Source organism: Odocoileus virginianus, chromosome 18, assembly GCF_023699985.2.
Source record: "Odocoileus virginianus isolate 20LAN1187 ecotype Illinois chromosome 18, Ovbor_1.2, whole genome shotgun sequence".
Lineage (NCBI taxonomy): Eukaryota > Metazoa > Chordata > Mammalia > Artiodactyla > Cervidae > Odocoileus > Odocoileus virginianus.
The window spans coordinates 45,302,196-45,326,999 of NC_069691.1; the positions used below are offsets into that span (position 1 = coordinate 45,302,196).

At 44.5% G+C, this 24,804-nt stretch overlaps 2 protein-coding genes across 8 annotated transcripts in view; one reads left to right on the forward strand and one right to left on the reverse strand.

Moving 5' to 3' along the window:
• The window catches only part of EXTL3 (exostosin like glycosyltransferase 3), a 62,564-nt gene extending 48,844 nt beyond the window's left edge, over window positions 1-13,720 (forward strand). For all 6 annotated transcript variants that reach the window (XM_070480635.1, XM_070480634.1, XM_020893104.2 and 3 more), the window contains 2 exons: window positions 1,507-1,635; window positions 10,670-13,720. In XM_070480635.1, coding sequence (XP_070336736.1) covers window positions 1,507-1,635; window positions 10,670-10,879 — 339 coding nt within the window. In that variant the 3' untranslated portion in view covers window positions 10,880-13,720. The remainder of the gene's footprint in view (window positions 1-1,506; window positions 1,636-10,669) is intronic.
• A 9,626-nt stretch (window positions 13,721-23,346) lies between these two features.
• INTS9 (integrator complex subunit 9) overlaps window positions 23,347-24,804 on the reverse strand; it is a 120,428-nt gene continuing 118,970 nt past the window's right edge. For both annotated transcript variants that reach the window (XM_020893105.2, XM_020893106.2), the window contains one exon: window positions 23,347-24,030. In XM_020893105.2, the coding sequence (XP_020748764.2) occupies window positions 23,854-24,030 (177 nt within the window). In that variant the 3' untranslated portion in view covers window positions 23,347-23,853. The remainder of the gene's footprint in view (window positions 24,031-24,804) is intronic.

The following is a 24,804-nucleotide window of genomic DNA, read 5'->3' on the forward strand; positions in this document are numbered from 1 at the left end:
GATTCTACCATTTAAGGTAAAAAGATACATAAGTCAGTTTTATTGGACACCTCACCTGTTCATTTATCATCAGCATATTGTAACAGATCTCGATTACCATTTGGTGTGTTTTATGGCACTTGTTCACTTCTGTGGTGTAAATATTCTTGCCATGACTGAGTTCAGGTTAACATGAGTCATTGAGCATGGCTTTTGTAAGAGATGAGCAATTACATGCCAATTACATAGTCTTTTCACCAGACAGTTATAATAGGCATGAACAACCTCAGGATGACAGTAAATGTGGGACTTCCCTGGGGGTCCAGTGGTTAGCACTCTGCACTTCCACTGTGGGGGACGTGAGGGTTTGATCCTTTGTCAGGGAACTAGGATCCTGCATGCCTTGCAGCGCAATCAAAAAAGTTAAAAAATGATGATGGTAAATGTACTAAATAATTATAAATGTGTTAACTAGTTAAATAAGTGATGTGCTTTAGGTATTTATTGGCTGCTAATATAATGTATTTAGTTTTCAGTTGTCATTTAGTCGCTAAGTTGTGTCTGACTCTTTGCAACCTCATGGACTGTAGCCCGCCAGGCTCCTCTGTCCATGGGATTCTCCAGGCAAGAATACTGGAGTGGGTTGCTGTTTCCTTCTCCAGGGGTCCTTCCCAACCCAGAGATAGAATCCGCATCTTCTGCATTGGCAGGCAGATTCTTTACTCCTGAGCCACCAGAAAGCCCCTTAATTTTAAGTACGTGTAATTCTAGCTGTTTTTCATAACAAGGTCACAAAATTCCTAAAATCCCTGAAAGTTCAGCAGTCGACATTCATTGGTAGATGTGAGGCAGTGCACACCTGTGGACCTTGTGGGACGTTTTAAGAACTTAGGCTTAGTCTGGGTGAGATGAGAGACCATTGAGGGGTTTGGAGTAAAGGAGGCACATGTTTTACCATGATCGCTCTGCTGTGCTGAGGATGGACTGGAGGGAGGAAGGCAGGCAGCAGGGAGGCTGATGAGGAGCCTGTGTGAACAGTGTGGGCCAGAAATGAGGGTGGCTTCGGGCAGGGGTAGCCTGTGCCCAGGCTGAGCAGTGAGGTGCTGCGGGATCAGACGTCTCATCCCTCAGTGACTTACTGAGGTCTGAGAGATAACCAGACTTTCCCCTCGCTTGCCCTTTGCTTCGTCAGAATGCTTTCAGCTGAACTAGTGTCCAGCTGGATTTGATAGATCTTTATGTTGCTGCAGAATCACTGTGGTACCAAGGAGCCTGCATGAAGGTTTGATTCCCAAAGAGGGTGATGATGGCAGTTTGGATAGGCTGATTCTTCAGTGCGGAAGGTCTGCCTTGCAGGTGCTCAGCACCCCTGGACCCAACTCCCTAAATGCCAGTGGTGCTTCCTGGAGATTGCCACACCCAGCCTCTGCCACAACACGCTTCCTAACAGCCCTGTGCATATTTTTGCTGAAAGCCAAAGAACTGTGGCCTCTAACACAGTATGTGCTTCTGTTTCTGCCCCGACAGTATTATGCCTACCTGTATTCCTACGTGATGCCCCAGGCCATCCGAGATATGGTGGATGAATACATCAACTGTGAGGACATTGCCATGAACTTCCTCGTCTCCCACATCACTCGTAAACCCCCCATCAAGGTAAGGCCCCACCGCTTACGGGACTGGGGGTGCATGTGCACTCAGCTCACGTACTTTGTGGTCGTGCGGGGCGTAACTCACCGTACTTCGGAGTCCTCGTCTGTAAATTGGGATGATGAGGCCACCAGCCAAATAGGATCACCTTAGGGTTTAATGAGGGTCTTCACTTCCTAAGGTGTAAATGGATAGAAATCCGTGATTGGAATTTGAATGGGGAAATGTTACATCTTTAATTTTCGCTGGTCTTGAATTAAAATTTATCCTTTTTATCAGTTATAAAACAGGCTGTAATTCATAAGAGGATTGGTGGTGACTGATTTTTCACCAGAACTCATAGATATTTTCATATCACATTATGTTTATTGTGAAGTATTGTTAACTTTCATCACTTTGAAATTATGGTAGTTACTAACTTTTCCCTAGATTGTGTTACTTCTAAAAGAGTACATATATTTCTGTGTTTCAGCATTACCTGTTTACATTGTTACTGTTGTTCAGTCCGTAAGTCCTGTCTGACTCTTTGTGACCCCATGGACTGCAGCATGCTTCTCTGCTCTCCACCGTCTCCCAGAGTTTGTGCTCAGATTCATGTCCATTGAGTCAGTGATGCCATCTAACCATCTCATCTTCTGCTGTTTCCTTTGTAATTTCTTACATTTTACGTGTCTAAAAGCATTCTAAGGAGGTCCACAGGCTTCCCCAGGTTGCCAAACCAGAATGGAAGGTGGTGTGTCCTTGGCACCCAAAATGTAAGAATTTCTGAGTTAAGGTGTGTAAAACTGTAAGAATAGTGCCCAGCACCTAAGTTCTTCATAAGGTATTTATACAAAACACAAGTACCCTCAAATTTGTAGAAATTTGAGTTCTTTCTCTGTCTTTGAGTAGGTGAATAGATTTGACCAGACTATTAACAGTTTCATACTCGGTGCTTTTCATACTTTTCATAAAGACCAGTCCCATCACCATCTCTGTCATTATTGTAGATTTAGACAAGTGGAAGCTCTCCTGGTGAGGGCTACGGTAAAGGGCTTGTAACAGTTAATACTGGAGAATCTGTCAGTTCCAATTAATAGTATTTATGACTATGCTCTGTCAGTCTTTTAAGTTATAGATTCACACTTGCTGTCCTTACGTTATTATCAAAAAGTCGTATTAATTTTATAAAATAATTTTACCTTCATGGATATCGTTAGGGCCATGAGTAAATAATAATTTGGTGTATATTTCATTCTTCTTATTGTACATTTTGAATGTAAGTTCTAGATTAAGTAGCCACTAGGCTGTACTAATAATGATGGTCAAATTGTATCTTTAGTTTTAAGCAAGAGTGGTAACTAGAGAACATTGATGCCAGCAACAAAGCAAAACCGACAAATAGAGAAGTGCTTGGGGCTTTATGCGCTCACTTACACCTGTTCCAGCCTTTCGCCTGGTGTGGCTCAGGGTTATAACTTAACTCCTGGTTACCACGTAGCTTCTCAGATTCTTTAGCCTTCTGCTAAAGCCTCGTAAGAGAAGAATAATTAGCAATAATGCACCAAAGTGTGTGTGTGTTTTTTTTTTTTAAACTCTGAGTGATAATAGTATTTTTATATAAAATAACATGTTTTCCAGGTACAGTGGTAGATCTGATAGTAAATAATAAAAAAGCATACTTCTTTGTAAATTCTAAGGAAGGGAGGCAAAGGTCTTAAAAAGAAATTGATTGGTGCACTTTTCTGTTCCTTATTTATCCTTTATTGTGTAACCAGGGACTGGACTCCAGCCAGATGTTTGCTTTCTAATTATAACTCCCTAGTAAATCATAAGACGTTATTCATGAAAATTTAAAGTATCTGAGTGATTAGGTACCTAATAATACCATCAGTCACGTTAAGCACTCACAGACATGGTGCATTTTTCATCTCATGGAAGCATGTTTGTTCTGTTATTAGGCCAGTGTTTCATTGGTTAAACATCTCTCCAGTGTAGAGAGTGAGGTGGAAATAATTTGCTTACGGTATACATGATTCTTTGGCTACCTGATGTGAAGATCTGATTCAGTGGAAAGACCCTGATGCTGACAAAGATTGAAGGAGAAAAGAGAAGGGGGCTGCAGAGGATGAGGTGGTGAGATAGCATTACTAACTCAGTGGACGTAAATCCGAGCAAACTCGGTGAAGGACAGGGGAGTGTGGCATTGCGGAAAGTCAGATGTGACTTAGCGACTAAACAGCGAAAGTGAAAACTTGGAAAATTAGAATGACTTTTTAAAGTCAGGCTCACTAAGTTGAGCCTGTCTTCAAATTCTGAGTCCAGTTATTTACTTCCTATTGTAGAACCAGTTTGAACTCAGTATTTTCATTAATTTACCTAATTTTATCAGTATATATACTATTTTATATTATAAAGTAGTAAATTTTTTTTTTTGCTTTAAATACTTCAAATTTTCATCGTCCCTTCCCTTGTTATAATTAGGAAGGCATGACTGTTTGTATTCTTTCAGTAATGTTAATATCTTGACAATACTGACTAAATAAACTACACAGAGTTAATTTCATATTGTTGCTTTGAATAATGTACTATTATTTTTTTGAAGAGGAGAGATCTAGAGTGTAAATAGACTTCATTCAGAATAAAGGATAAAAACTCATAAAGCATTGAGAAGACAGGTGGAGATGGCTTATGGGATAAGGAAGAAGAGAGAGGATACATAAGTAAACGTCTTAATATTAATGCTGAGTAAGTTCTCAACATCTATTAAGGATTTTCCTTACCATTACTAAGCAGAACTTTCCTTAGACTAAATTACTTGAAATATTCCTGTGTAAAATATAATCCATGATGTTGCTTTAGTAAGTGTTCAAACTTCACTTTATACAATTTACTTTATTCTTAATTTTTTGTATGTTTTATTATGTTATACACACACACACACACAGAGTTGTTGTTCAGTTGCTCAGTCATGTCCAACTCTTTGTGACCACATGAACTCCAGCACACTAGGCTTCTCTGTCCATTACTATCTTCTTGAGTTTCCTCAAACTCGGGTCCGTGGAGTCAGTGACGCCACTCAGCCGTCTCATCCTCTGGTGCCCCTTCCCCTCTTGCCCTCAATTTTTTCGCAGCTCTATCTCTGTGTATATCATGGAGCCACTGGACCACCAGGGAAGTTCCTGTATATAGATATATATATATTTTTTATTAAATTAATTAAATTAAATTAATTAAATATACTGGGGTTGCAATCACAACTTTTTTTAGTAGTGGGTTACATGATTAAAAACATTTGGAAACCACTGCTTCAGTGGAAATACCTTTATAGAAGGAGCATATATAGAGAGAAAATGCCTTATAAAAGCAGTATAAATACCTCTTTTTGTGCCAGAGTGGAGTCATTTGCAGGTTAAGAGACTTTTCCCCTCGAGGTTGAGTGCTGGCGTCTGAGATGAGGTACAAGGGGAGCAAAGTAGGATACTGGACACAGATGTGGCTTGATTGCAGCCAGCCTTCTCCAAGCCCTCGACAGCCGTCTCCTGCTTCAGTCAAAGCTGGTGGGGAGAGTAGTAAGTGCCGCACTGTTGGCTGTAAACCGGAGGACGTCTAGAGACCTGCCGGTGGGAGGGAGGGTGGGGGAAGGGGGTGGGGAGTCCTGGGAAGGGACCTCTGGGGGTCATGACTCCTTCTGAGCTTTATTTCTGGTGGAGTGTCCCTTGGAGCCCTGGCCTGCGGTCATGATCACTTCTCAGTTTCACCTCTAGCAACTGGACTTCTGATGGCTAATCCTGGCTGTGGGTGGTGGTTATTCTTCAGCTGTGATTAACAGGATGGGCCATCCAATTTTAATTTTTTTCTCAGTTTATAATAGTAATAATAATTTTAAAGTTATTCAGGAAAAAACATATATTCAGAAAGAAAGTAGAACATGCAGATTTAAAAACTTAAATAGAACGACTGGAAATGAAAATTATAGTTATTAAAATGACAGTCTCTGTGAATGGGATAACATGATAAGACAGCTGAAGAGAAAGTTAATGACCTAGTAGATTATGTGTGAATAATGTGAATACATTATCTGAGAAGGTATTATGGAGATACAAAGAGATGGAAAATAAGAAAGATGAAGAGATTCAAAGGTTGTAAAATCTAACACAGTGCCAGAAAGGGAACATTAGAGAGATGGGAGGGGCAGTCTTGATAATACAAAATGAGAATTTCCAGAATTTATTGACTGCATGCGGCCTTCCCTGGTGGCTCCTGCAGTGTGTTAGACTGGGGTTCGATACCTGGGCCAGGGAGATCCCCTGGAGAAGGAAATGGCAACCCATTCCAGTATTCTTTCCTGGAAAATCTCATGGGCAGAGGAGCCTGGTGGGCTACAGTCCATGGGGTTGCAAAGAGTCGGATACAACTAAGCAAAACGCGTAACATTGCATGAATACTACGGCAAATATTACACTTAATTGTGAAAGTTTAGAAGGTCCCTGTTGAAGTCAGTAGTAAGATAAGGTTACCCACTAAATAAATGGAGATAGAGACCACATTCACATTCATATGGTCAGGATAGCAGTTCTCCCCAAGTCTAAAATGTTGGTGTAACTCTAATTGAAATCCTATTAGGTGGCAATAAAATTAACCATCACACCATAAAAAAAAAAATCCTAGTAGGATACTTCATTTGGTTTAATTTGACTTGGAGCAAAACTTGACAAACAGATCCTCAGATTTGTATTGAAAGGCAAAGAGCCAGGATGGCTACGGCACTAGTGAAGAAGAGGGGAACTTGCCCTGTCAGAAAGCGTGGCTCGGTATTAAAGTACAGACTTAGGACAGGTCCCTGTGATCTTGGTGCAGAGACCGACAGTCAGTGGTATGGGCAGAATGCAGACACAGGCCCATGTCTACCGGGAAACTTGACATGTGATAAAGGTGGCATCTGTAAACGAGTGTGGGAATAACTGGTTTTCTGTATGGAACAGAAGTGCATGTCATACCATACACAAAGTAAATCCAGATGGGCTAATAAACCTAATGTTAATAGCAAGCTTTAAAACTTCTAACAAAAAATACAGAAGTGTTTTTGTGATATAGACAAAGAGAAACAAAAAGTACAGAATCTAGAGGAGAAGATTGATTGGTTTGAATATATTAAAGTTCAAAACTTTGTTCAAAAAACTATATCCAGACTGTGACATTTACAGTGCTGGTACATGACAAAGAATTGATACCCAGATAAAGGATTTCCAAAGGAGAAGACCACTCAGTTGATTCAATAAGTATGTAAGAAAGTAGTTCAGTGAAGTGGAAACCTAGATGATTAATGAACATGTGGAAGGATGCTAATCTTCTGTAATAATCAGGGAAATGGAAGTTAAAACAATGTGATATAGTTTATACCCATCAAGTGGGCAGAAATGAAAGTGTGATGGTACCAGATGGTAGTAAGGATGTGTAGAAATTGCAGATGTTGATCAGGGCTGGTGGATGTATACATTGGGACATTTATTTTGAAGAAAGTTTGGTTTTGTCAAGTATAATTGAAGGTCATGTTCCCCATGACATTGCAGTAGAGGAAAGGAGGGTGGCATGCGGATTAACTCTTTGTAATATTCTGTTTCTTTCGCCAAAAAAAAGAAAAATATATATGTAGTCTAAAACAAATAGGACAAAGTGTCAATATTTGACAAACCTGGTGGGTTTGCTTGTTTTGTTATGTTCTTCCCCCCTTTAAGCATAACATTTTATTCATATGTTTTAAACCAATAGTAGTGTATGTTTCATACATATATAGCCATATTTGATTCTTTTTGGAAATATTTATTTATTTGGCTGTGTCAGATCTTAGTTGTGGCATGTGGGATCTAGTTCCCTGACCAGGGATGGAACCTGAGAGTGCATTGGGAGAGCAGAGTCTTAGCCACTGGACCCCCAGGGAAGTCCCTTGATTCTTTAAACAAATACCTGTGCAATAAAAATGATAACTAAAAATAAGAAAGTTTAACATTCTCACTACCAACTCCTTGTATGTGTACCTCGGTAATCCCGGCCTGCTGCTTCCCGCCATTGATAACTGCCACCCTGAGTTTGGTTTTAAAAATCCCCTTCCCCTCCTCCCTTAAAAAGAAAAGCGTTTTTACCAACGTGTATTTATCTCTAGGACTTTCCTTGTGGTTCAGCTGGTAAAGAATTCACCTGCAATGTGGGAGACCTGGGTTCGATCCCTGAGTTGGGAAGAGTCCCTGGAGAAGAGAAAGACTACCCACTCCAGGATTCTGGCCTGGAGAACTCCATAGACTGTATAGTCCATGGGGTCGCGAAGAGCTGGACATGACTGAGCGACTTTGACTCACTCACTCATCTCTTAAGTGATTGGTGTCTTTAAACTTTATGTAAATGAAGTCAGACTGTTAGTGTCCCTCTGCGATTAGGTTTTTAAAAAGTCAGTCTGTGAGCTCAGTCAGTGTTGATGCTTGTGACTGTAGTTTATTTTTATTGCCCCAGAGTCTTAAAGAGGCTCTCCCCCATACCCTTCTAAAAGTTTTAGGTTTTGCCTTGTTGTATTTAAATCATCAATCCTTGTGGAAGTGATTTTTGTCTGTGATGTGAGATGGGGCCCCAGCTTCATGTTTGTCTCCTAAGCAGTGCTCATTGCACACTTAGCTCGTCCACACCAGTGACGTGCAGCGCTGCTCTGTCGTTCAGCGTTCGTCTGTGTGCAAGTGTTCTTCATTCTGGTCTGTTGGTCCAGTTTGTTCACGTGCCAAATTCACACTAATGGTCATATCTTTAGAGTTATTTTTTTGTATCTCCTAAGACAGGTCCCCTCTAATGTAATCTTGTATTTCAGGAGTGTCTTGCCTTGCACATGCCCTCCTGCAGGGATCCACCCAGAAGGGCAGAGTGTGCGCTGGGCCCCAGGAGGCAGGTGGCTCAGCTCAGAGCAGGAAGGAGAGCTCAGCTGTGGGAATGATAGCTTTTTTCTGTCCCGGGATCAGTTTTCAACTTTAAATAAATGGAATCATACAGTTATCTCTTCCCATGTCTCTCAGTCTTTTTTTTTAATAATGTTATTATCTATCTATGGCGGTGCTGGTCTTCGCTGTTGCTCAGGCTTTTCTCTGGTTGTGGAGAGCGGGGCCTATTCTCCAGCCGCGCTGCCGGGGCGCCTCACTGTGGTGGCTTCGCCTCCTGTGGAACACGGGCTCTAGGTGTGCGGGCTTCAGCAGTTGTGGCTCCCCGCCTCTAGAGCGCAGGCCCAGTACGTGTGGCGCGTGGGCTTAGTTGCTCTGAGGCCTGTGGGATCTGCCCGGATCAGGGACAGAACCCATGTCTCCTGCATTGGCAGACGGATTCTTTACCACTGAGCCACCACGGAAGCCCTCCATGTCTCTTCATCTTGCTTTCATATTTCTTTAAAGCTTTTTCCCAGTATTTTCCATTCTGGGAATAATTTTAGTATACTTTTTATCACTATTTTTCTCTTCACCCAACCGTTATCTGATTTAATTCAATATACTTTTTTCTTCCTAGTTTTATTGAGATGTACTTGACATGCAACTTAATGATTTGCCTTACAAACCATCATGAGATGATGATCACAATAAGTTTATATATTTCCATTTCTGTTGTTCTATTTGGTTCTTTTTCCTTTTCTTTTTTTGATTGTGCCATGCAGCATGTGGGATCTTAGTTCCCTCACCAGGGATTGAACTTGGACTGCTTGCATTGGAAGTGTGGTGTTAACCACTGTATCACCAGGGGAGTCCTTCTTTGGTTCTTTTTCATATCCACATGAACTTTTTGATAGTCCCTGTTTCTTCCATAAAACTTTGAATAATCTTTCAAAATTTTATTGTACATATGAGACACGTTTACTGTTACTGTCTCTGTCTGAGAATCCTGCTGTTTTGCAGTGTTTGGTTTCTGCATATTCTCATTCATGTGACTCATCCCTGCTGTGTGATTTTCGACTGTGAGGTCATATTCCTTGGGGTGCTACTTAACGGCACTTCTTTGAGGCCTGGATCTGAGAGGACTTGTACTTGTTTCTCGTGTGTGCCTGGGCTCACCACCTGCTTAAGACCTGTTCACGCTAAATTAGCATATTGGGACACACGGGTGACATGAATTCTAGCCTCAGCTGTGTGAGGCCGACTTAAGGTTATAGTTTCTCAGAGGGGATGTTTCCTCCTCCTCTTGGAGCTCAGACTAAGAAGGAAGCAGTGCTTCACCACCTTGCTCTGTGGGGCTGCCTCCCACTCACGTGGCCTTCCGCTGGGTCCCAGGCTTTAGAAAGTCTCTGATCTGATTTGATGACAGTGGCTGTCCCAGCCTTGGGAAGACTGGAGCTCCTAGCTGTCTCTGGATTTTCAAGCCTTCTCACTCCTTTGACTTCTGAGGATTTCATTTCTTTGATTACAAGCTCAGCCAGTATATTTAAAGAAGACGGCTTCTGTATTTCATCCTGCCTTTTCAGGCATTCTCTGCCGAGGGGTCTTATGTTATCTGCTCTGCTGTGTTGTTGACAGTGAAGCTGTTGTATTCCTCTGCATACTTTTCTAATTGCTTGAAGTTTCATCATCATAATAACCAGTAAACTATAGTATGATCACTTTCCCTTGTCTTTAAATATGACTTTCTTAAAACTTCTTTGTAATGGATGTGTAGTGTTTTATAATTATTTAACTAGTCCCCCTTTGATGGGTAATTTTCCAGTATTTTGCTGTTAAAAACATGAATGAAATGAACAACTTTGTACCTACAACATCTGGCTGTGCAACCAGGAGAAATACTAGAAGTAGAGTCACTGAGATAAGTAACACTGAAGACTTCAAGGCTTTCGATATCTGTTAAGTGTGGACCATTTGGAAAGCACATCCTTGCCAGCAGTGTAGGTGTTGAATATGTCCCTGGCAGGAAGAGGACTCTGAGTGAGCATGGGCCTCGGGCTCTGTTTCGTCGCCGTAGAAACGGAGGCCTCATGGGCTGAGCTTCGGGGCCTCTGTCAATACTGGCGCCGAGGTTCTCACCCTCTGCTCTTTCTTCCCGCTCCCAGGTGACCTCACGGTGGACTTTCCGATGTCCGGGATGCCCTCAGGCTCTGTCACACGACGATTCCCACTTCCATGAGCGGCACAAGTGTATCAACTTCTTCGTCAAGGTGTACGGCTACATGCCCCTGCTGTACACGCAGTTCCGCGTGGACTCTGTGCTCTTCAAGACCCGCCTGCCCCACGACAAGACCAAGTGCTTCAAGTTCATCTAGGGGCATTGCGCGGCGGAGCGAGGAGGGGCGGAGCGACGGAGGGGCTCCGGGGGCCCTGGACACTGAAGGGCCTCGGACGCCCCCGGCTGGTCGGGCCAGGCCCTCTGCTGGGAGGGGCGGGCCGCCTTGCTCTTGAAGTCGGCGGCGCTGGGCCCGGAAGCCTGGTCCCAGGCCACCAGGGTTCCCTAAACAGGGCACTGACGATAGCTTACACTGAGGACCACGGGGCTGTGGGGAGTCACTCACAGCTCACGAGCCCGGCGCAGCCGGCTTGTGGTTTTTTAATTCACTAACAACTGTTATTATTATTTAAAAACTTTCAGATTTGCCATTCAAGGTTTATTTATATATGTGTGTGTATATATACACATACGTGTGTGTGTATGTATATGTGGGTGTATACGGATACATGCACACACACTCACAGACATATACATATGTATGTATTCGAGGGGGAGCTTGGCGTTTCTGCCCATCTCACAAAGGGAGGGTCCTGCCGTGGTGGTCTGTATTTCGGTAGAGAAGGATCCTGGCCTTCCTGTGTCTGGCTCATCCTTAAAGATGGTCTCTGTCCTCCCCAGGGCCCCTGTGTGTGGAAATAAGAAAGGGCTGGCGTGGCCCTGGGATTCTTGCCTGAGTTAAGCCCTGTGGGTTGGTTCCTTCCCCGCTTTCTGTTGCCGACAGTGCTCTGTGGCTCGAGTTGTCCTGTCACTCGAGTTCTTGGTGGGATGGGGGCCTGTGTATTTGGCGGCAGCTGAGCTTCCTGCATGGGACAGGTGGGTCAGGGACTTCCTGCTGGGTGTGCTGTCTGCGTACTTGACCTGGCTCCCCCTCTCCCCCATCTGAGAGTGAAGACAGGAAGGACCGAGACCTGCAGACAGACCCCAGACTGTTCACTTTGTCCGACCCTCCTTTTAAAGACCTGTTGTACTTTGCCTGCAGACTTTCCCGAACGTTCTCTCGTAGAGAGCAGATGCCTGGCGGCTACACTTCAGGGGGGCCTGGGTGGTTGGTTGCAGGTCGGCCGACTTTCTGGCGCAGAGCAAGTGAGCAAGCACCCTTTGATTCCCACCCGGCTGGCCGGGAGCCACAGCAAGGCACCTGCCTTGGGATGATACCTGGGTGAAATTCACCTTACCCACCCCCTCTGGACCCGCATCCTGTAGTTCCTAGATCCCTCAGCCCGGGTGGGTGCCAGGCCCCCCCTGCCGGGGTTGGTTTGGTGTATGTCAAATGATGGCAGCATAGGATTTGTTGGATTAAGCTCAAATCCAGCCTGAAATTGAACAGGTGTTCACATCCCATATTACCACTTCCCCCTGTGGGTTTCAGTCTCTCTTCCTGGGCTGAAACAGAAGGAAGCTAATTTTTTTTTTCTGGTGGTGGCAGCAGTAGGGGAACTGAAGAGAGTGGTCTCACTGGCGTTTGGCTGGGATGTAGCCCGTGACCTCTGCCGTGCTTTCTGGACCCCCCTTTCCTCCGGTGAGGCTGAGTCTAGGAGGTTCCCCTCAGTGACTGAACACAAGCCCGGGCCTGTCCTGGGCGCGCACATGCCTTAAGCCAGCTCCGTCTCCCCGGACCTCACCTCCCCTCCCGTGTCCAGGGGGCACATCCCTCTCTGACCTGCCTGCCCCCCAGGGGGTCCTCTTCAGGTGTCACCTGAAGCCAGCTCTGTCCTGGAGGGAGCGCCCCCGGAGGGCTGCTTGACCTGAGGGGCTCGCCCCGTCGGCGGACAGGACCGGGCTGTCTCCCTGACGTCCCTGCTAGCATCTCCCTGCGTCTGGCCTGCTGAGGCCGCCGCCTAGGAAACAAGCGCTGCTGCTCGGCAGCCCGGCGCAGGGGTCCAGACCCGCCTCCTGACTTTCTAATTACTCCTCCTTTACTCTGGACTTGATTCTTTTTAGCAGTAGCCTTCTTCCCTTTGGGAAGCCAAAGAGTGTGGTGTTTTGAGCTATAAATGTGGCTGCTATTTTTATCTTGTCTCTTTTAATGTGAGGAACTCCTGGACTGCCTCTGAGCACGGGGCCCTGGTGAGAAAGTAGCTGTGTCAGGACCCCCCGAGGTGGAGCCAGGCAGGGGTCCCTGAGTGTCAGGGACAGATCAGAGCAGCTGGTGCCCTGAGCTGGTGGATGACGTCACGGGGCACTCAGGGGTGGGGGGCGGTGATGTCAGAGCAGGGGGCGCTGTTGGACCTGAACGTGACCCCGACCTGAAGGACCCGGCCTGCAGGCTCTGGTGGACACGAGCCGCGTCTGTAAAGGACACTCACGTGAGAGGCAGGGGGTGCAGGGCTTTCGGGGGCCTGGTCGGTCTCCCAGAGAACAGCCGTCACATTTTGCGAGGCGGGTTAGGGGGACGCCCAGATCAGGCTTCCAGTGCCTCTGATGCCTGTTGCTCAGCGTGGGGAGTCCAGAGTTGTCTGCACCACCTGGCTGATACCTGGAACCTGCCACAGCCCTGCAGACATGAGCCTCGTCAGCCGTCCCGTGACCATCCGCTGCCGTCTGCGCCCCCAGAGCCCAGCGCATCCGTGCTCCCCGGTGGGAGACACCCACCTGAGGGGAGCCCCCAGGCGCTCACCAGGCCTGCGCCGTGGCCCTCCGCCCGTGTGACCGCCCCTCACGGCAGGGCCCGGGCGCCGTGCCCCGAGGAGGAGTCCCTCCGGAGCGGCCTGCCTGTGTGAAGGCGGGCGCTTCTCTGCAGTGCTCGTGTTCTGAAGGGGCAGGCTCTAATGATTCTCATGCCATGTCCATCCACCCCACCCCTTTTCCAGTCATGAGCACAATGGTCTTACGTTGGGTTTTTGTAAAAAAAATAAAAATTAAAAAATGGCGACTACAAGCAGCTTGGAGGTCTTTGTGATTTTTCTCTGCAGGACGGAAGAGTGCCTAAGGGAAGGTCCCTGCTTGTTCCAGGAGCCCCCCACCCCACCCACGGTGCACGGCCGGGCCCTTCCTGCACGGCTGTGCTTGCCCTGGGCCCAGCGTGGCCTGCGGGCCTGAGCCGGGTGATGCTGTCAGTGGGCACGGGCAGCCTTGCCCATCTTGGTGTCCGTTTCCAGGATCAGTCACTAGATCGGATCGAGAGGAACTGTCACGGAACTGGTTTGCGTATGGACATGGGGTGGCATGGGGCACGTGTTTCCCACCTTTCTCGTGGTGACTTGTCAGTGTGTGTGGTGTGGTGTTAGGGAGCTCCCTGCGTGTTCCCCAGCCCAGAGCAGGGCTGGTTTATAATGGCCCCGTCAGACTTAGGGGTCACGAAAAGCAGCTGCATCTCGCTGCTGTGGTCCCAGGCTTCTGCTCAGCCATGGGATCGGAGCCATCCTCAGGGAGGGGACACTGAGACACAGACTTGGAGACGGATGGAGACAGGAAGGAGGATGGGGAGCCAGGGAGAAGCTGAGCTGGGTGCTCCTCTCCTGGTTTTGGCAGTTGTGAGTTTGGACATGAACTTGGGCAAATTTCGGCAGATGGTGAGGGGCAGAGAAGCCTGGAGCGCTGTAGTCCATGGGGTCGCGAAGAGTCGGACATGACTGGAAGACGGAACAGCAACGATCCTAAGGATGCCTGGGACCAGAAGTCCAGCGTTACTCTGAAAGTAAGGTTGACAACTGATGAGGTAGGTTTGTGGCAGGTGACGGGGGAGGATGATGTCATACCGGGTGGGGATGCCTGCTGAGGTGCTGCCAGGGTCCTGTTCTTCCAGCCATCCATCTCCTTGTTGTAACTTGTCCCAGAACCAGAGGAACTTAAGGAAGTTGCACAAGGCTGTGGAAATAGGGGTCTTACTAGGCTGCAGAGGTGACGCGTCTAACTTGGGTTCTGTTCCCAAGTTACTTAGTTCTGGCTTGGACCTGACAAGGTAAACCAAAGTGGTCAGTGTTAGTGGTTGATATATTGAAATAGAAGATTCCACAATATTTGCAAAACTGTGGTTAAGAAAATGTTGTGTTTAAGGATACTGGGTTCAAATCCTGGGTCACCCATTAAACTGTGGTGGGAAACACGTTATATTTTAAACTATCTATAAAATGGTAAGACTTATGCCTACATCTTGAAGACATGTTGACCTGCGGTGAACATGTAGATTGCTTCCCTGTTCTAGCTATTGTATATGGTGCTGCAGGACACTTTGGGGTCACGTGTCTTTTTCAGTTCTGGTCTCCTCAGGGTATATGCCCAGCAGTGGGACTGCTGGGCCGTGTGGTGGTTTTATTCCTGGTCCTTAAAGGAATCTCCATGCTGTTCTCCATAGTGGCTGTATCAGTTTACATTCCCACCAACAGTGCACACCCTCTCCAGCATTGATTGATTACAGGCTTTTTGATGATGGCCATTCTGATGGTGTGTGATGATCCCTTATTGCAGTTTTGATTTGCATTTCCCCTTGTTTTAATGCCAGCTCATTCAGGTCTCAGCTGAAGCACCCTCTTCAAGAAACCCACCCTGCTCACAAGTTGCTGCTTCCCTCCGCTGCCCCGCTGTCCCCTGTTCCAGTGGCTGCCCCTGCGTTTCCCACACCAGATTGTGAGCCTCTGGAGAATAGAGCCCTGAAGTCCATTGTCACATGTGTGTTTTGTAAATATTCCCCCCAGTTTGGAGGTTGCCTATCCATTTTCTTTATGGTATCTTCTGATGAGCAGAAGCTTTTAATTTTGCCGAGATCAATTTAGAACTTTTTTTTCTTTTTTGTTGCTTTCTGTGACTCGAGAGCCTTGTGCCTAGCCCAAGTCATGAAGGTATTCTTTCAATTTTTCCACTAAAAGCTGTACAGTCCAAGCTCCATCTCAAGTTAATACTTGTGTATGGTGGGTGGTGGTGGTCAAGGTTCTATTTTTTTTTTTTTTGGTAAATGACTGTCTAGCTGTTCCAACACCATTTGTTAAAAAAGAATTTCCTTTCTCCATTGAATTGATTGGGGCCTTTCTTGACAACATAACGACTGTCTGAGCTCTCTCTTCTGTTACTGATTTGTTGCTAATACCAGACTGGATAAATGTAGTTTTTTTGTTTGTCTTCAAACAAAAGTAGTATAAATTCTCCAACTTGCTTATCTTTCTTAGAATTGCTTTCAGTGTTTATAGTTACATTGTATTTCAATATATAAATTTTAGAATTAGTTTGTCAATTTTTTTCTAACCTGGAATTAAAATTTTTTAAAAATTCTTACATATAGAACTTAAAATGCTTTTAGCCACTTTTATTTTTTAATTGAAGTATAGTTGATTTACCATGTTAATTTCTGCTGTACTGCAAAAGGGCTCAATTATACATATATATATTTTTAAAATACTTTTTGATTATGGTTTATCATAGGATATTAAATGTAGTTCCTGTGCTATACAGTAGGATCTTGTTAATTCCATATATAATAGCTTACATCTGCTGACCTCCCACGCTAGCCCTCCCCTACACCTCTCCCCCTGGACAGCCGTTTCTACTCTGTTTCATAGATAGGTTCCTGTGTCATGTTTTAGATTCCACATGTAAGTGGCACACAGCACTTATCTCTCTGACTTCATGTAGCATGGTGATCTAGTTGCATCCATGTTGCCGCTGGCATTTTTCCGGCTCAGTAGCGCCCCCTGAGTACGTGCACCCCGTCTCCTCCATTTGTCCATCGGTCGTTGGGCGTTTAGGCTGTCTCCATGTCTTGGCTGGGCTGCTGGGAACCTACAGGTGCATGTATCTTTTTGGATTCGAGTTTTGTCTGGGTATTTGCCCATGCGTGGGATTGATGGTGATGAGAATTCTTTGCCTATCATCTCTTCAAGAAGTTTTGTGGTGTCATATATCTTATGTTTAAGTCTTCAGACAACCATCCTGAATTTATTTTTGTGTATGGTAAGAGGATGTGTCCTAACTTCAATTCACATGTGACATTTTAGCCACTTTTAAGTATACAATATAATGGTGGTAAGAATATTCAGTGTATAACGATCACCACCAGCTATTTCTAGCACGTTGTCTTCTCAGATAGAAGGCTGTGCCCATTAATCAATAGCTCTCCATCTCCCCTTCCTTTCAGCCCCTGACAAAATCTGTTACGTTTCTATGAATTTGTCTATTCTGGACAGGCATATAAATGGAATCAGAGTATTATGTGTTTTTTTTGGTTTGGCTTTTTTAATAGAGCATGTTTTCAAGGTTCATCCATGTTATAGCATGTATCAGAATTTCTTTTTTATGGTTGGACAATAGTTCCTTGTTTGTGTACAGATAATTACGGCATGAAATATTGTTTATCCATTCACCTGTTGATGGATACTTGGGTTACTTCCACGTTTCGGCCACTGTAAATACTGTTATGAACATGGATGTACAAATATGTGTTTGAGTCCCTGCTTTCTTTTGTGTAGATACCAATGAGTGGAATTGTTGGATCACACGGTAACTCAATATTTAACTTTCTGAGGACCGGCCAAACTGTTTTCCCATAGCTACTGTGCCATTTAATACTCCCACCAGCAACACACAAGGGTTCAGTATCTTCACATCCTTGCCATTACTTGTTTTATAATTAATAATTTTAAAATCAAAGCCATCCTAGTAGATGTGGAGTGGTACCTCACCGAGGGTCTGGTTTATATTTTCCTAGTGACTAACCATGTTCAGTACCTTTTCATGTGCTTATTGACCATTTGTATATATTATTCAGAGAAATGTTTATTCAAGTCCTTTGCCCATTGAAAAAATATCCGTTGGGGATTTCCCTGGTTACGACTTTACTTCCATGGCAGGGGATTCGTTCCCTGGTTGGGGAGCTAAGATCCGACATGCCATGGCCAAAATAACCAAAACATAAAAAAAAACAAGAGGCAATACCGTAACAAACTAATACAGATTTTAAAAATGGTCCACATAAAATTTTTAAAAGCTTTTTAAAACTGTGTTGTTTATTGTTGCTGTTATATACTGGGATTTTGATGAGATTATACTGAATCTGTAGATCGGTGGGTAGAACTGAAATATAATAATACTGAGTCTCTAATCCATAAACATGCTGTTCTCTCTTCATGTATTCAGATCTTCCCTAATGTCTATCATCAAAAATTTTAAGGCTTTTTATGTAGAGATCTTACACATCTTTTCAAAAGCTTATTCCTAAATATCTTTTCACACTATTATGAGTGGAGCTGCTGATTTTTTAAGTTTTTTTTCTAATTACTTACTGTATTACTAATTCTAGTAGTTAGGATTTTTTAAAATTATTTGGAGGTCAGTTACAGTATCGTGATGGTTTTGGTGATACGTCAGCATGATTGGCCACAGGTATACTGTGTTCCCCCCGTCCTGAACGCCCCTCCCGCCTCATCCTATCCCTCTGGGCTGTCTCAGAGCAGTGGCTTTGGTTCCCTGCTTCACGCACTGAGGAGTTTCTGTGTAGTCTTTTGCTCATGGTCCTGGAAATCAGCCCCTGTTTCCTTGGGAGAAGTTTGGGAGGAACCCGTACTTGGTCTGTTCTGGTGAGCTCCGTCCTCAGGGACAAGGCGTTGCACAGGATATAACAGGTGTTAGTAAATCCTCACTGATGGGTAGAAGGGCCCACAGATGACTGGAAAAGGCTTCATAACATCAAAGTTCTTTATTTTGAAAGTACTGTGAACATTGTAATCTAGTTAAAATTTATATAATCTTAGGAAACTTTTAGTTGATAATGTGTTTGGTAGTCCCAAATTACTGTACAGTATGTGGATTAGTTACTTTTAATTTGTGACTGATCTCATAGTTATGCCATGAAGACATAAACTGCCTTAGAAAATATTGCCATGGTTTATTGTAGAGAAGTGTAAAGGATAAATTCTGCTAGCATAAGAGTGATCATGCAGAGGTCACAGCTCTCTTTTTTCCCCCTTCAGTGGCCTCAGATAACAATATAAGAGAAAGAAGAAATATTCTTTATGCTTAATGATAAGATGTGGGAAAAACACCTCTCAAAGATCTGTGGTTCTATGACTCAAAAAATGCTTAAGTTTAATACATGTAAGTCTCCCCCTGTTTTATTGAGATGTTATTGACATATAGCATATGTAAACTGAAGGTGTACAACATGATTTGATACATGTATCACACTGAGAAATGATTACCACAGTAAGGTTAACTCTGTCCTGTCACATAATTGCCACTTCTGTGGTAATAACTTTTAAGATCTACTCTCAACAGCTTTCAAGTATATCATATGGCATCATTAATTATAGTCGCAATGCTGTCCCTTAGATCCCTACAGCTTACGCATCTTCTATCTGGACATTTGTATCTGGCCCTTGACAACCACCACTCTTCTCATCTTTGAGATTCTACATGAGTGAGAACATATAGTACTTGCCTTTCTCTGACTTATTTCATTTAACCCTTAAGATCCATCCATGTTGTTGTAAAAGGTAGGCATTTCTTCTTTTTTATGGCTGAATAATATTCCATTGTGTATGTGTATGTATCCCACATTTTTTTTTAATCCTTTATCAAGGGAAACTTCAGTTTCCATGTCGTGGCTATTTTGAATACTACTACAGTGAACATGGGGATGCAGAAATCTCAAGGTAATTTTTTCATTCCCTTGGGATACATACCCAGAACTGGGGTTGCTGGGTCATGTGGTAGTTCTCTTTTTAACTTTTTGAGGAACAGCAATGCTCTTTTCCATAGTGGCGGCACCAACTTACCTCCCCACCAGCAGTGCACAGGGGTTCCCATTTCTCCACATCCTTGACAAGATTTGGTATTTCTCATCTTTTGGTAGTAGCCATTCTGACACGTGAAATGCTCCCTCATTGTGGTTTTGATTTCCATTTCCCTAGTGAGTCATCATGTTGAGCACCTTTTCGTGGACCTGTTGGCCATTCCTATGTCTTTGGAAAAATGTATATTCAAGACTTGTGCCCGTTTTTAAGTTAGGTTGTTTTCTGCAGTTGATTTCTATGAGTTCCTTATGTATTTTAGCTACTAATCTCTATCAGATAGTTTGCAAAATTTTCTCCCATTTGATCACCTTTTCATTTTGTTGGGTTCCTTTGCTATGCAAAAGTTTTCTTCTAGTTTGCTAGTAGTCCCAGTTGATTTTTCTCCTTGTTTTTAGTGTCACTGCCAAACATTGTTACCAAGACCAGTGTCAGGGAGCTCTCCCCCTGTTTTCTTCTAATACCTTTACAATTTTGGGTCTGACATGTAAGTCTTTATTCTTTCAAGTTAATTTTTATGAGTGGTATATGGGCGGAGAAGGACCAATTTCATTCCTCTGTGCATGGTTATCTAACTTTCCCAATGCCATTTACTGAAAAGACTGTTCTTTCCTGAGTCTTGTGGACTCCCTTGTCAAGTATGAGTTGACTGTATGTATATGTGTGGGTTTATTTTTGGGCCTTCAATTTTGTTTTATTGGCCCATGTGTCTGTTTTTATGCTAGTACCATACTGTTTTAGTTACTATAAGCTTTTATTAAGCTTAAAATGAGGAACTGTGCCTCTAGCTTTCTTTTTCTTTCTGTTTTTGGCTATTCAGGATCTTTTGTGCTTCCATACAGAGTTTAGAGTTTTTTCTTCTCTGAAAGTTGCAATTGGAATTTTGAGAGGAATTGCATTGAATCTGTAGATGGTAAAGTGCTTTTACGATGTGATTAAGTCTAAAATGTGATCCAGGAACAGTGTTGGCTGCAGCCTTTAGCAAGACTAGACGAGTCTGGCTCAGTTCTACACTTCCTATCTCCATGATTCAGTGGCAACTTCCTTCAGAATTGTAATTCGTTATTTTTACTGCATTCTAGGGCTTCCCTGGTGGCTCAGTGGTAAAGAATCTGCCTGCAGTGCAGGAAACCCAGGTTCGATCCCTGGGTCAGGAAGATGCCCTGGAGAAGGAATGGCAACCCACTCCAGTCTTCTGGCCTGTAAAATCCCATGGACAGAGGAGCCTGGTGGGCTACAGTCCATAGGGTCGCAGAGTTGGCCATGACTGCATGACTAAACTTCTAGGTTTGAAAGAGTAATGTTATTTACCCACGGTTCCACCGCGGTGAATGTGCGAACACTGGAGGTTTTCTGCCTTCACAGCATGCATGGAACAGCGAGACAGCGCTCGACTTTCCTCGTGGTTGCTGGGGAAACACTGGGCTTGGGGGCCCTTTCCTCCCTGGGTTGCTGGGCTCACATGAATCGTGATCACACAGCTTTGGAGGTTTCTTCACTCTCATTTCTGTTGATACTTCACTGTACAGGTAAACCTCATTTCATTGTTTTCTGCAGGCTCTGCCTTTTTTTTGTTTTTGTTTTAGAAATTGAAGGTTTGTGGCAACCCTGTGTCTAGCACGCCTACCAGTGCCGTGTCCCCAACAGCATTATGTTTAAATTAAGGTCCGTACACTTAGAAAGAAAAACTAATGCTCTTGTACATTTAATAGACTGCAATATAAAGGTAACTTTTACACGCACTAGGAAATGAAGAAATTCATGTGATTTGCTTTATTGAGATATTTACTGTCGTGGTCTAGAACCAAACTAAAAATATCTCCAAGGTAAGCCTGTAGTTTGGAAAAGCCAACTCCTGCCTTAATAGGACAACTGTGAGGCCCCAAAGCTTCAAGCCGTCCAGGGGTCAAGAAGAGTAGTTGTTACCTTTACCTAAAAAGGAATGAAGAGACCTGTCTCCTCTTCCCCAGCTCGTGATCCCTGATGCTCACCCATGACGGTACAGTAAGGCAGAAACCACTTGCTGCTGGCTATGGGTTTTGGGGAAAGTTACCCTCTGTACCTGTTTCCTTGTCCAGCACGTTGACTGCAGGTAGCCCTGTGGAAAGATGCCCCTGAATCAGGAGCACCCAGCTAAGCCACACAGGTTTCTGACCCATAGAAACGGTGAGATAGTAAATGTTCTCTGTTTTCAGCTACTAAGTTATGGGATAATTTGCTTTACAGCAATAGATGCTATTTTGCAAAGATCAAAAGAAATGGGAAAACTGGGTTCCTCCTCACTGTTTTTAATGGCTTTTCAATTACTATTTAATCACTAGGTTAATCATTAAGATTTTACTGGCTTTTCTCTAATTATCACCCTCTTCTCCAGATTGGTATCAGTGGGCTGCATTTCTGACAGCAAGTCCCACCGTTTTTTTCTGGGTCATCTTCTCACCAGTCTGGTTTGGTATCCAGATATGCAAATTCTAGGCAGTAATTCATACTTGCTGTTTCCTAACAGGAGGCAGGATCTAGATTTTCTCTGCTCTAACAAATGATTCTTTGTGTCTTCCTGACTGGCTTGTGCCATGAAGTAGGTGGTGATGATAGTTAAAACCTTCATAATTTCTTAATTATTTCCTGCTCATCAGTCTATCAATTAATTTACATTCACATACTGTTTGTCTCTTTAGTGACCATCTCTCGAGATTAAGGCCTTGGAATTGATCCCTTGGGATTACTTAAGCCTCAACAGAAATCCAGCCTGGACAAATACATGCCATTCCTGGACATGTCACTCACTGTTAGAGGACATTTAAGTAAAACAACTATTTGATTTCTTTCTTTTATACTGCTTTTGCATTTTTCAAGATGTTAAGAAAACTAAAAAAACTTACCTTGATTTCTCTAAGTTTTATTAGGAAGCATGCCTACATGTGCTGCATATTTACAACTCTCCTAAGAACAAGCTAAATTCTCATAGCCCTGGCATGTCCATCTGTTGTAATGTTCATCTTCCCCCACTGTTTATTGAAGACACAGTCAAGAAGGCCCCTCGACTGGAGTGACCTGTACCTTGGGAAGCACAGACCGTGGAAACACAGCTGTACCCAACCAAGGCTGGCCCAGCTGGAGATGGCAAAAATGAAGTTGTGTTTTCCCTTCTCTAAGGAAGAACTGCTTCCCAGGGACAGGGCCATTTCAGAGAGAGGACTGACAGACAGTCAACTCTCTGTAAAACCTGAGCAGGTAAGAGTTTTACAGTGCTACAGTTCTTGGGTCACTCGAGCCCGCTGTGATGCTCTGCCGCTGACCAGGCTGGAGGGCTGACTTCCAACTGAATTTCAGCCAGTCTGAACAGACGGTAAGAATTTGCTTCTGCTGTAGGCCCGTTCTGAGACTTGTGTGCTGCTCCCCACCCCCAACATTTAAATACTTACAGAACTGGCACGAGTGTGACAACTGATGCTAGACTAGATGGAATCTGGAGAATACCTGTTTCACACAATTCCATTATTTCAGATGCAGGCGTCTGAGTTACTGCGCAGTGGAATGCGGAGCGTCTGTGGGAAAGGCAGTGACACGGGCGAGTGAAGCCTGGCTCAGGCTCCCCTCTCCCCAGATGTCAGTGTTAGTGGCCTGCGCTGCTTTCCATACAGATGCAGCACCCTTTTGTACAACTGAAGAAATATTAATGCACACACCAAACTAAAATTTGCCAAGTTCAGTTCTGTGTATTTTCGTATTTTTTGATAGATGCTAAATGAACGCATACATTTTAGGTTCAACAGAACACAGCTACTTCTATAAAAAATAAATTTTATTAACAAATTGAGCTCACATTATAAAAGCAAAATGAACCTTTGCTAATTTCTTGGCATCACCTTTTTACTAGGTACAGCACTGTAGACATAAAATCAAAGACTAGTTGCTCTGCCTGAGGCCTGGGAAACTGTGACAAACGGGCCACAAGTCGTCATCCTTCATGGTCCTCCCACCACTGACCCGGTGCAAAGCTGCGGTCACTCTCACTCCTCCTCAGCCTGCTGCCTTACCTGCCTGGGGAAGTCAGGCCTGGGAAGAACACACGCCTCAAGTTTAAAGGGAGAGCGCTCTCCTCGAACAGTGCTGAGAAGCCAGACTGGGCAGTTCTGGCTGTGACTCCTGAGAAGGTATCTCAAAAGCCGCTTCTTCATTCCTCGAGCCAGAGACCCGCCAGCTGCGGGTCTTCCCTTCCTCCGCTGGGGGCTGGCAGCTGCAGTGAAGGATGCAGGGGTCCAGGGATGTGGAGGTGGCATGGGCCTTCCCCTCAGAACTTCTGAAGGAACTTGAGGACCAGGTCCCGCAGTCGGACCCGGAGCACCTCGTCGTCATCACAGATGATGTGGGTGGAGTCTTCCTCAATCTGGATGAGGGTCTCGGCTTCCTGCAGCAGGACAATATGGCCCTTGGCTGTGTCTTCCACCTTAATGTCGCTGAAGCCGTGCTGCACCAAGAGAAGAGGGGCAGGAGGGCATTTCAGCATCTGCGGCGCTGCTTTCCCTGGTGCTCACACGGTGGGGAGGAACTGGCCTGCAGTACAGGAGGCCCAGGTTTGATCCCTGGACCAGGGAGAATCCCACAGACTCCAGTTCGTGGGATTGCAAAGAGTTGGACACAACTGACAACTAATACTTTCACTTTCCTTTCCAGCCTGGGCTACACTGAACATTCTAGAAACTGGCATTTTGGACTCTTCTCAATACAGTTCTTCAGAGCAGTCCCAGGACCTACTACAGCAATAGAATTCCAGGGGAAGCCCCCAACCATGCAAAATCTCATACAAAATACAACAGAATTCCTACCACCTGCTTAAGTTTTTGTGTATCATCTGAGGAGCACATCCAGGCACCTGGGTTCAGGAGGCTGGGTGTTCCATCCCAGCCTCCTGGCCACACCTGTGGTCCCTGTAAAAATGCTCCACCCTGTCCCAGGAAGATGCCTTCCTCACCGCAGGTACCAGTGACCTTGTGATCTGGCAAGTCCCTCCCAAAGGGGAAGATGAAGCAGTGTATCAAATACTTCTCCAGGGCTCCCTCCAATGCTAACTCAGAATTTCCTTACACATCAGATGTAAAGTTGAGAAAGAAGAAAAGAAGTGGAAATAAGAATGATTTGCCTGAGAAGGACATAAGATAGGTAATAATCATGACCTAGGGAGGTTCTCCCTCTTTGGTGCAGAAACTGGAGTGGGAGAGTAGTTGAGTCGGGTCCTAGAGAT